Source organism: Stegodyphus dumicola, chromosome X1, assembly GCF_044657685.1.
Source record: "Stegodyphus dumicola isolate Sdum_Otavi_A_Nest chromosome X1, ASM4465768v1".
In the NCBI taxonomy this organism is placed as follows: domain Eukaryota; kingdom Metazoa; phylum Arthropoda; class Arachnida; order Araneae; family Eresidae; genus Stegodyphus; species Stegodyphus dumicola.
The window spans coordinates 135129645-135143229 of NC_140780.1; the positions used below are offsets into that span (position 1 = coordinate 135129645).

General features: G+C 31.9%; 1 protein-coding gene across 2 annotated transcripts in view; it reads right to left on the reverse strand.

Moving 5' to 3' along the window:
- Window positions 1-13585, reverse strand: part of HERC2 (E3 ubiquitin-protein ligase HERC2) — a 599575-nt gene that overhangs the window by 72500 nt on the left and 513490 nt on the right. For both annotated transcript variants that reach the window (XM_085808058.1, XM_085808057.1), the window contains exons 70-72: window positions 11491-11668; window positions 2486-2739; window positions 2042-2181 (exon numbers count right to left, since the gene is read on the reverse strand). In XM_085808058.1, the coding sequence (XP_085664184.1) occupies window positions 2042-2181; window positions 2486-2739; window positions 11491-11668 (572 nt within the window). The remainder of the gene's footprint in view (window positions 1-2041; window positions 2182-2485; window positions 2740-11490; window positions 11669-13585) is intronic.

The following is a 13585-nucleotide window of genomic DNA, read 5'->3' on the forward strand; positions in this document are numbered from 1 at the left end:
CCTTACGGTTGTTAAAGGTTCGTTTGAATTTTGTGGATCTCTTTGGAGAATTTGTGTGCATCCATAGTTGTGATTGTCATTTTGTTTAGGGCGTGTCATATTGAACCATGTCTCATCACCTGTCACAATGGATTTCAAAAACCCTTCTCCGTCAGTATTGTAACAGTCAAGAAACTCAAGCGCTGCAACCATTTGGCGAGTTTTGTGGTCGTCAGTCAACATCTGTGGGACCCAGTGAGCACAAACGTTTCTGTAGCGCAACTGTTCAGCAACGATAAAGTACAGGGAAGATATTGAAACTTCCGGAAATTTCATCGATAATTCACTTATGGTATGGTGAACCTTCAACTTTGCTTAACAACTTGCTCAACTCGTTCAACAATGTCATCTGTAGCGACAGACTTGCGTTTTTGACCACCTTCATCATGCACATCAGTTCGGCCATCTTTAAACTTTCCACACCATTCACGAACAACGCCATCACTCACAAAGCTGTTTCCATACACTCGACTTATTCTTCGATGGATTTCCGCTGCACTGTTCCCTTCTGCCTGCAAGAAACGAATAACAGCTCCCAATTCACACTTGGTGGAAGAATCAATAGCGACAGCCATGTTTACGTGACTGCAACTCAACAGAAAATGGCGTGTTGAATACGCCAGTGACAGAGCGTGTGGAGGGGGAGATGCTCAGTCGCCCACTACGCACACCAACCATCTACCGCATATCTGGCCATCATACTGTGCGATCGGAGGTTGAAAAAAAAAAAAAAACCTATGTATATTATATACAATCTATTTCTATATTATATACAATATATTTCTATATATTGCGCACATTTATAAACCGAAGGTCAGTTTGCAATTCTTAGACTAAACTTGAAAGAGGAAGGTATGATCTTAGGATCAGCTATTTGGTCTAAATTCTGCATATAGTACACATTAAAGTTCATATATATGTGAAGGGAGATTGCTTGCCTCTGAAAAATAAGACAGAAAGTGAAACCTGCAGGCATAGGTAATGTTTGTGCAATTTTAAATTTCTTCTCCTGCTGCAAATGCTGACATCTTGGTTGCTAACATACAGCACTACAGACAAAAAGGTGGCAGATTGGATCTAGTTTCCAAAAACAATTTTTATTTAAATCGGTATCATTAGCTCTTTTAATATATTTTATTTTGAATAAATTATTAATGAAAATACTTTTAACAGAACAAGATAAAAATGATGTATTACAAAATATTCAAATAGAGAGAAATATTTCAATTGTTTTGTCCTAACTAACTGTATTTGTTTAAAATTTAATTACAGTTGATAGATGATATTTATCATAAATAGGCATTCAAAATATAAAATAACTGTATTGGGTTCACAATAAATAATGATTCATCTGGAAGTTTAAGCACATGCTTGTAAAATACAAAATACGATGCAGGAAAATCTGTCTCCATAAAACTTTGCAGATGATAAATGGGATTTATTTTCTTAAAAATTAAAGGAAAGATTTTCCTTTGAAACTCTTAGGAAATGTTATTGTGATGAATTTTGTGGATTGTGATAAATCATCATTTACTCATTGTGTCTAATGCCATTATTTTACATTTTATTGCTATTATGATAAACATCACATATCAACCATACATTAAATATGCGGAAAAGTACAATAAATTACTACAAAATAAATGAAAAACCACTGTCTGATGAAATTTTGTGGTTCTTTTTAACTTTATTTTCCTCAAAAATACTTTTCATGAATAATATTTTCCTCTTCAGAATAATATAATAGAAAAATTAAGAGCAAGAAAAAATTTGTGGCAGCAGGTGGATTGAAGACCTTGTTAGTAATGCCATATAACATTAGCCAGATACTTGCAGCCTACAGAGGAGTTCAAATATATTCAAATTACATGCCCAAAACATACATATGAATTCAAATCCAAGCCCAAAACTTATACAAGCATAACATATATAAACAGAAGTAGTAAACCAAATGCTACAAATTATGGAACAAAATAATTACATAATAGTTATTAATACTAACCAGTATCTATGCATACAACGCAATGTAAAGACCCAACAGCAATGGATGTAACTTTTTTGTTGTGCAGGGCTGATATTTTTCGAGGTTTTCGAACATGATCATCAGTACCATGACCCAGGCGATGATAATCACCTTTACCCCTAAGCAACAGTACATATAATAAAAAGCTAAGTTAAAAACAAATACGATAGCTGTGCAATAGAATGTTCAGCTTTGAAAAGAAAATTAAAATACTGTAAAGATTAAAAGAGAATACTACTGAAGATTTGTTTCATGGTAATGATATACAAATACAAATTACAATTAAAAAAAATCTACACAAATATGTTATCAATTCCTAATATTCACAAGCTAATTTTGGCATTCTAAAATTCTAAAATGCATTTAACATGCAGCAGCTCATAAAAAAAAAAAAAAAAAATTAAAAGTTATTATTTTTCTTACCATGTGTAGACACTTCCAGATTTAGTCAATGCAACTGAAAACTGAGATCCACATTCAACTTTTATAACACCCATACCAGTAAGAGCATCAATTTTCACAGGAATTTTACAGCCATCACTACCACCTCTCCCAAGTTTACCATAATCTCCATCACCCCAAGACCAAACACAATCATTGTCTGTAATGCACAATGTCTGAGCATCTCCTGAACCACAAGCAACATCAATGACATTGTAATTAATCAGCAGTTCAACCTATAAAAATAGAACACATATTTATTACATGCATATCAATTTAAAATACATTTAAACAATTTACAATAAAATCATCCAGCCATCAAAGCAATACATATGATCAACAGTACATGCCCTAATATTTTAACCTTCTCCCTGATTCGTCCAAATTAAATCAGTATTAGAAATACATTATTCAGTGCTCTCAAATGCCTAACATAGCCTGAGTGCTAGAAGTAAATACCTCCAGGTTTCACTGTAAACCATATTTTCCTTCTCCCCATAAAGGCATTTAACACTATAAAAGAAGAAATGCTGCAACAGATTAAATTGCGTGTGACTTCGTCGTGGGCCATATAGATGCAAAATCTCAACCTAAGTCCTGATATATGACATATCAGTTAAGAAAAATTCATGAAATGAAACCATAACTCAAAAATAAAGGTAAGAAATGTTGAAAATATTATTTTCATTCACATGTATACTTATATTTACCCACTAAAGAAGTCCATATTTGTAATACTCAGACTATATTATAAAATATGTTGCAACAATGAAATATTAAGTTTGGATGACCAAAGGAAATTTTAAATTTTACTTACAAAAGGAATTACAGCAAACTATACATCATATGAAGCCATCAAAATCTGATTCTTCACTATCTGAATTAAAAAGATTTAATAAATCCTGATCTAAGTCCAAGTCTTCCAGATTGTCACATTCATCCTCTTGGTTTACAGTCTCTTTATCTAAGGATATAATTTCAGCTTCTTTGAACCCTGCTATTATTGACGATGTTTTTACTGATTTAGACACGCTTCCTACCCACTTTGCAACTTCTTCATAAGATACTCTACGTATTTTATTGCTTTTGGTATACGTATGCAATCCTTCACTCATCAACCACTCCCACCGCTTTCGGACTTCAGCTTTGAAGGATTTATCACCTGACAAATCTAATGGTTGTAAGATTTTTGTCAAACCACCAGGAATTATTGCTACGGTCGTAGACAATTTTTTACATCTGGTTTTCACTGAAGTAAATGAGCACACATGGAATCCATTATCAATAACCCTTTTGGTTGGAAAAAAGATCCCTTATGACACTGCCAAACTTTTTGTAGCCACTCATGCATGATTGCTTCACACATCCAGCCATTCTTGTTTGCACAAATAATTATGTCATTAGGAAAATCTCCCTTCGGAATAGACTTTTATTTAAAAATGATCAGCTGCTTTAGCTTGTCATCGTTTGCAGCACAAGCTAACACACATGTAAATGACGTTTTTTCATGCTCCGTCGTAAGCACAGATACAGTTTTTGCACCAGCTTCATCAACAGTTCAGTTTGCAGGAGAGTCGAAAGCTAACGGCTTTTCATCCATGTTTATTATCTGTGACCGAAGAAGTTTTTTTTTGTCAATAATATCTGTCACATATTTTCGAAAAGATGCCTTTTTATACTGCCACTCCATTGGTAATTGTTGCCCGACTGTTCTAGTACATGCAGAAATATTTTTCTTTTCATACATCTTCTACACCAGCAAGGCCCTTCTTTGAAATCATTTTTTCATTCATTGTTTTGCTATAAATTTTGTTTGTAAGTGAATTTTTACAGTCAAAATTGCCATTCCCTTTCCTCGTTGCTCCATCCTCTATATTCGGCCACCTTACAGTACCACTTCTTTTGGCTCGTTTCTGTTGTGGCATATTTTTAATAGTAATTTTTCAGTTCTCCAATGTCGAATATCTCTCTCGTTCACTTCAAACTCTTGAGCTGCTGCTCGATTTCCAATTTGTTCAGCGCGTGAAATTACATTAAGCTTAAAACCAGCAGTATAGCTCTTGTGCCGTTTAGGTGCCATTTTAAAAAATTTTCCACTCCCTTCTTACTTAAAAACTATCCAACAAGTACTTTGTACGCAAACTGATGGGATCTGTATCTGGCAGAATGCCAAGAAAAATCAATTCATGCTGAAGGGGAAATATGTCAGAGTTTGTTATTGCGAGGCAGGCGGAGTCATGTCCGCCTTTGAAAAAAATTGCAGAAATGGCAGGGGTGGGGAGAGGATGGGTCCTGGAAGATTCATTGAATGGCAGAGGAGAGAGACTATTCAAACTGATGAGAATGTTGATTTGAAAGGGGGAAGAATGTTATTGTTCTGAGATCCCGTTTAGGGTGAATAAGGCATGTAGGTCCGTTCAATGGAAGAATGTTAACAAAATAACGTTCTCAAAAAGCTACTGAGTGGTCTTTTGTGTGGGAACAGCACCAGTCTATGTACAATGATAAGGTCATCCAAACTATGTACAATGACCATCATAGGAAATATTTTATTTTTAGTGCACCTAAACGCCGCATGGGTAGAAACGCTGCACCCGCTGAAAATTTAAGTTTTAAACACGTAAACGCCACAGCGTTTCTTCCGGAAATTAAGGTAACTACATTTGAATTGGGCAACAATATTTTTCAGACAGGATTTTCTTGTGTTTTCTTACCATTGCAGACTGAAATTCACTGAGCTACCATTTAAAGAGTTAAACAAGTGAATCTAAAAAAATGCTCAAGCAATTAAAGTAGCACATTGTGATGAAAACACCCCTTATTCAAACTAGCAGAGGCACTTTTGGAAGCATAAGCAGGAAAATGTCTTTTTCTAGTAAGGCATTTTGAAAGTGTTAAAACAAATATGCAGTATTACAACAAATAGGACCTCCCTCTTTGAAATTTTAGCAGTTGTAGAAGTAAATCTTGCATGGCTGAAATTTATTAGAAAACTTTAGAAATTAAATACAAGTCTAAAAAAAATATTAAGTTAATATTTTGAATAAAAGCTGAAATTACAAAATAATATTTTTTCCCCTCCATCAAGACAACACAACTTCAAAATCTTTAAAATTAAAAACACAATTTTAAGAGAGCACAACTTTAAAATCTGCTTTACTATACAGATATAAAAACTAAAACATATTTTCAGTTTAATAATAAAATATCAAACACAATAAGAATTATTCAATGAAAAGTTTAGTATAAGCTGTGTGAGAGACACAGTCATATCTATGGTTACTTTGGTTAATGTTGAAATGCGTCATGATTCACTCAGTGACACACTTGATGGGTTTTCATTGCACTGACTTTTATAAGAACTTCACCACAGCGTTAAAAGAAAAAATATTTGTAGATGCAATATAAATCTGCATAACCATTCTATCCACATAACTATTTTATTATACTTATGAAACAGAGCATGCACTCACATCCTGCTAAAAACTGGAAATGACAGATTTTGAAACTTAACGAAGTTTCTCATAATTCTGAGATGAAACTTCTTTGAATTCTTTGTTCCAAGACTGTATTTTTAGTGGCAAGAGTTTGCAGAAAGTTGATCTCAAAGACAATTTTGCATACATTTGAAGATGTCCTCGGATGTATTAATAAGCTACGAATACATGCACCAAGCTAAATCTTAACCAAATAATTACATAGCAGATTCTTGATGAAGAAGCCTCTGTTAGGGCAAATAAACAAACGGCTGGTTAATCTGAAACAGCATACAAAAATATCAATTATAGGCAGTAATCAGATTAAGAAAACCACGTATGTGTCTATATATATATATATATATATATATATGCACACACATTGTGTCCATGAAAATTCTTTTCCTTGCCTTTATTTTTACAACTGTATGTCACATACATATACTTTCAATTACAAAAGTGATTTAAATGATGCAAATATTCAAGTTTTGTCATTTAAAAATTTTATAAAAATTATGAAACTTAACTTTTTATATGATGATTCAATCCTGATAGTTATATTTAGAAAAATTTTACACTCACTATAGAAAATGAAATATAAAACATTTGACCCTCCTCTAATAAAAAATTACTGGCATATTTAATTTCATAATTTGGGATATTTGATGTCATTTCCAAATTGCTTCAAGGGATCAACTAATAGATATATAAGAATAATTTTAGGTAATTCCTCCCCTAATTGTTATTAAAATCATATTCGACCTCTTTTTATTAAAAAAATTATACCAATCAACACTTTTCAGGACAGTTTGCAAAGAAATGCCTATCTCTTAATCTAGTGGTGCATGCAGCACTCAAGGTAATTTCACAGAGCGTGCAAAGACATTTCAATAATGTATGTGTTGCAAATATGGTTTAGCAAAGATTTCAAAATTTTCGCTATGCAAAGTCCGAGTCTAAAGTATTTTCATTTCCATTAAAAATGAATATGAATATTGCATCAGAAAATCTGCAAATGGAATTAATGAATTTATAGTATGATCTATAACTTTTATTCAAAGATTTGATGATAAAGATTTTTTTAAATTTCATTCATATTTATTAAAAAATGAATAGGCTGAGTTATGAATTTTTGCGATAAGAATAATTGCTTTGTTTGGGAATGCATTTATATCTAAACACCTTTTTTTTCTTTGCAAATTAACAAAGAAAAGAATCCAATTGACTCACGAACATCTATGATCCATAAAGAAGATAATTTCTAGCCATTTCTCTCAAAGGCTATAGACTTTATCAGAATCAAAACACCATTAATTGTGTTGCAAGAAAGAAAGAAATCTATGACTATTTACATAACGTTATTTTTATTTATACATTAAAGAGAAATTTAATAAATAAGAGAAAAGGTTATCATTTACTGTAAAGTTTTGTCCCATCTGGCAAATTTTCTCTTGAAAATTTCAAAAGTTTTTATAATTTGTTTGTTTTTAGCTTAAATTAAAGCAAGTTATTTAATGATTAAACATGTTGTAATCACTTGAAAGAAATATCAGTCTACGAATTTAATATTTAGCTGCCAATATATCTGAATTACAAAGTGTAACCAACAAATATTTCTTAAAGGTTACAAACTTGAGACATATAAAAAATAATTTTGAATATTTTCCCTTTGTGATATTAATATTGTTGTTTTTGTATGTCTTTATAGATATTAAGCAAAATTTATTTAAATTAATATTATTTTGTTGGTAAAATTTTTCCATTTTGTTAGGAAAAAAAAGGCCCATCAACTATTTTCAAATCATGCATTCAGCCTGTGTGCAATAAGTTTGGGACCATTGCCTTGATTTATTAACATCAGAAACTGTCTTCCAAACTGGTATTTTATTTTAGTTACTGAGAAAAACAATGTAATGTATAAAAGCTATAAGTATGAAGTATAAAGGGAATGTATAAAAAGTTTTGTAATTTTTTAAAAATTGACTTTTTGAAATTTAGAAATGCCAAAACATGAATATTTGCATCATTTAAACATACTTGTACCTGAAAGTATAAGTGCATGATAAACTGTTGCAAAAAGACAGGCAAGCTAAGGGCTATTGTAGACAAAGTGTCATGTGCATAGACACATAAAAAAATTTGAGATTTTTAAATATGAATTCTTAATACCTGTCTCTAAAGGATTACAACTATTTTAAACCAAAGATAATCCAAGCACAGAAATGATGCTAGTCAAAGTGATGATGCAATAGAAATCTTAAGAATAAACATGCAATGACAATTATTAAAAAAAGTTAACATAAGAAAATTAATATGACGTATAGAAAAGATGTCTCACTGCACATTAACTGAAGTTACTGTTTTATGAACAATAAATCATAGATATCATTGAGCAGAATGTATTCCTAAAGCTGCAGAACTGTGGTAGTAAATATTGCTTCTCTCACTGAGATACCTAACTTGAATCTTATCAAATATATATGAAACACATTGTAGTGTTGTTAAAATTTTTATGTTCATTACCATCTCCAATCAAAATATTAACTTGACATCTTCCACACTTTAGGCATCCCTCTGCAGTCAATAATAAGTAATGTAATCAATAGCATACCACACTGATGTGAAAAATGTCGAGGATAAAGAGGGGTGAATATTATTATTACTGATACTGTTGATCATCTTAGTTTAAAAAATATCAAACCCTGCATTCTTGACTGCAGAAACACAAGTGCCAAAATCAAATCAATAAAAGTAAAACTATGCATTGATTACAGATCAAAATTAGATACATGCACATTGTAAGCTCATTAAAATGCAGTAGTGAGGGTAAAAGATCTCTCAGAGAACATCATTCCATAATATGGAAACTATTAATCGTAGATTTGCTTTGTTATAAAATTTATGGAAACTTCTTTCGAACCACATCACAGAGCTCAGATTTCACACATGTAAATATATTTTTTTTTTCCCCACTAGAAATAGACTTGCTGAAGAAACTAAGATACAATGGGTAAGATTTAATGAGATTTCCTCTCAGGTTATGTCACAATGTTTTAGTATCTGTATGTGTGAAAGGAAAGTAATTTACTAGAAAAACACAATTATTCTTAATGAAAAAATTAAGAAAAAATAACATAAGCTATGAATCTACAGCTTTTATACCTGTCAAAATATGGAGAACTGAAGGTGATTAATTTATTTGTTCAATGAAATTTTAAGAAAGAAAGTACTGAAGATATTCATACTCAACAACAATGGCATTTACATTCACCAGTCATACTAAAATAGAAGAAAACAAGTGCAAGTTTATCAATGAAATTGAAACTGAAGTGGCATCATTTCTACCAAAAGACTGCTTAATGGACAGAAATCAGCTTTAGCTTCATTTTTTTTTTCCAAAATGTGTATTTCAGCAATTTTATAAATATCCAAAAAAAACTGTACAGGATGGATGATATTTACTGAAAATGATGCATAAGTCACTTTGTTTTGCACAATTCTAGGAGAACTTGATGTTTCTCCTGCATTTTAAAATTATTCAAGTTTATGCAGATGTCACTGCTGTAAGGTGTCACCATGAAGTGTCAACTTTTTATATGGAAATATGAAATTATGAAAATAAACACACATCTGATTTGAAGGTGAATTCAAGAAAAGATTATTTCAAAAGAGTAGTTTAAAAAACTGTATCTGTATAAAACTTGAAAATAATTATTTTGCATTATTCAATTTGTACTTTACTTTGATTTTAAGGAGGGGAGGTGTTCATTTGGCTCAGCAAAACTCCAACTACAAAATTTGCATCTTCCTTTGCCCAAAATAATTAAATACATAAAAATCACAAACATTTCCACTAATATAATATTGCGGTTACTTCCATATGTGGTGTGTCACAAAATGGCAGTTTTATAGGCACCATTCAATATAAAATGATGCTATTTAGCACACTGTAAAACATACCAGAATGTAAAAATACTTTCCATATGGTTAAAATCCTTAAAAACATTTCTCTGATGGAGAAAGAGGAAAGAAATATCTAGAAAAAATATCCTCCCTCCTTCTTTATCTGATATAGTGCAGTAAAAATTACAAATAGTACATGCATACCTATCCTAAATCTAAAATAGAGAGAAGGCGCATTCTTATCCACAATAATGAGGCTTTACAAAGATAAACACAAACTAAAAATTTCTAGTGGCTTGTGAGACCAACCTCTTGAAACAGTTATTATATAAAAAGGGGGATATATAATGATTTTAATGAGTTTATAAGGTATTTCTCCCATTTTCCTAGCGTGTCTTCATGGTATAGTGGTTCTGCACACCGGGCCGGTATCTAGAGGTCCGTGGTTCGACTCCCGGTGAAGGCGACTGCTAATTTTTATCTTGCCTGCTTCCAAAAAAATCCTAATGTCTCTACAGTGGCACCCGAACTAAAAGGGTGCTAGATGAGGATTCTCCACACCCAGGATTTGGTGATTAGGTCCCCTAAAACCCCAATTGCTCTTTAAAAAGGGGAGTATATAAGGTACTTCTCCTGCTTTCCTAGCGTGCCTTTGTCGTGTAGTGGTTCTGCACGCTGGGCCGGTATCCACAGGTCCGTGGTTTGATTCCCGGCGAAGGCAATTAATCATTTTTTCTCTTGCCTGCTTTCAAAAAAAATACTAATGTCTCTACAACTAGTAATTAATAATAACAGAGTTGAATAACTCTATTTTTGCTTTTAAATCATTCAGTTTGTTCATTAATAAGAGATTAAATTTGAAAGAAAAATTAAATATCTTGTACTTTGCCAAATGAAAAAGTGCTGCATGGAAGATAAAATTGTACATGGAACATAAAAATACTTTATTTCATACAACATATTTCTTTCAAATCATTAAACTTTCTGATTAAATTTGAAAGACAAATATCTTACACTTTGCTAGGTGGCAACACATTTCTTTAAATCTCTCGAGTTTATTAATAAAAGAGGTCATTAAATTTGCACAAACGTGAAGTAATAAAGAAAATCTGGAATTCAAAAGTTGGGCTTCCATGTATACAAGCTTAAATGAAGCATCACATATGCTCAAAATATGGTGGATATAGGTGCCATCCTTTTCCCACAATGCAAAGAACACACATGCTTACATACATACCTACAGATTCTTCATTATTTAATAATAGAGATATATAATATGACAGTTTTAAATCTACAAGCAAATTGTTAATGTTTATCTAACAGATACCTACAACTGCTCCACTTAAGGTAAGTGCCTTTTTTTGGAGCTTTTGTATATAATTTACATTTTTAAATGTGTAAAGAATATAACTATTCACCTTCACAATTGTTTGCCTAAAGGTTAAAACATTTTATACATATTAAATTACCTCAAAGTTAGGAACTTTTTTATTTTCCATGTTCTTTTGATGCCCAATAATCTGTAACATTAGACACCGAATGCGAATACATGGACAAATGGAAAATGACTGCCTAAACATGTTTACTAAATAATGCAGCTACACTTACACGTTTAGGTTTCAACTGATCTTCACTATCTCCATGTCCTAATCGTCCATATCGTCCTTTTCCCCAAGTATACAATTCACCCGCAGATGTAATGCATGCGCTGTGAGCTCCTCCACAGGCAACATCAACAATTTCTTTTCCGCAAAGACTTTCAATTTTCTTTGGTCTGTCACAGGAACTAATTTAAAAAAGATAAAATATTCAGAAAGGTCTTTCACCTTAAATTTGTTTTTCAAATTGTATACTACAAACAAAATTCAAACATAAAAATAAACGATACTATTTGACTAAAATAAAAATGAATTAGTTATATATGCATTTATAATCATTTACTGTTCAGGCATTTTAGAATCAGTCAGTTCAGTCATTTGTTTGTTACATTAACATAACAAACAAATAATGCTAGCAGACATATTAATAAATGAAGGGAAACAACTTCTAATTATCAATGCTTTAAAAACTGATGATGCCAAAGCACCATTTTTAGTTAAATTACAGAATCCTTACTATTCTGCAGAAATGATACCATTAAAGTATCCTTCTCCCTCTCCCCCCCCCAAAAAAAAGCCAGAGCAAGCAGAAACTGTTGAGATTTTCAACTGATCATTACACACTAAAACTGAGTCTATTTCAAGCTCAGACTGGAAGAAAACACTAATAAATGAAAGGTTATGAAAGCAAAGACTAAAACAAATAATTATGCTAATACAGCTAATAAATGCTTTCCATGAGTGGATCTGAAATGTGGCTCAGAATGTTAAACAAGTGGTTAAATTAAAAAAAAAAATAATAATAAAGCAAATTAAAAAAATAAAACATAAAGCAGGCTTTACATTTTTTTCAATAAATAAGTATTAATTTTAATACAGTTATAATTTCTTAATCTTACACATTGGTACTGTTTTGTTAAAGTTACAATTTTTATTTTATTTTATGTGCTACATAAGGAAGGAAAGAAAATCCAATTTATTGTACATATAAAAGTATAATGAGAGGGAGAGATGATTAACTTTGCAGTTCTAGTAGCTTAGGATACACAGCATATAAAATCAGTACATAGAGCTGCTTTATTTGGCAACAAAAGTGGCTATAATCCAGCTGGGCATTGAGTTTAACTGAGTTTAGATGACACACACAGGTACATCATTCCAAGCGATTTTAACTGTATGCCAAAGTTTATTCAGTTAGTTTAACTGTATGCCAAAGTTATTAAGCTAGTGGCTGCCGGTGCCATGCAGGCCTCTCAGCAACCCATGACCAGATGTTCTCAATGGGTGGGAGATTTGAAAGAATGTGTTGGGCAGGGAAACAGTTGAACACCCTCTGTATCGAGGAAGATAATGCAATGGTGGCTCTCTATATTACTGTCTATGCAAACAAGTAATGCATATGTTGACCCAATGGTACCTCATGTGCTGGACCTCTATGACAATGATGAATGTAAGCTGGCAACATTCATTCTCCTTGGTGCCTCCACATACTAACTGATAGGCTGCAATGAAGGTATAGAGTTTTTATGTCCCATGTAATTGCAAAACCAAGTTGCATGGTTTATGGCAGCATAATGTAATGACCCAAAACTACTAAAGATGACAAAAAAATTACTAAAGAGACTGTTAAAGATGCTTTTCATGTCAGTATTTCTTTGCAATAAAATACTCGAAACCGTACCTTAACATTAAAAAGGCTAGGTTTACAGAGATTAGAACAAACTCATTATTTAAAATTTCTTAAATAATACACAGTGCGCTAAGTAGGTTTATATAAAGCTGGAAGAGTCTAATGCGAGTAACGTCAAATATAAGATGGTTTCACATTAAAAAGTTTTTAAATTTTTTAAACTGTTTTTCAGAGGTAGGTATAGAAGTATGATGCTTTTTATACACTGCCCTCCAAAAGTTAAGATAAAAATGAATTTTTTTTTTTTTTTGTGTCTAATTAGAGAATAATGCAACACAGAAATCAGATATTTAGAGGATATGTTCACCAAACAGTTCTTTAATGAATGTGAGATAGAATGTTTGTAAAATTACAACAAAAAATTGCACACTTGGCAGAGAAATCCAGTCTTAGAGAATCAATATATCACAGTTTT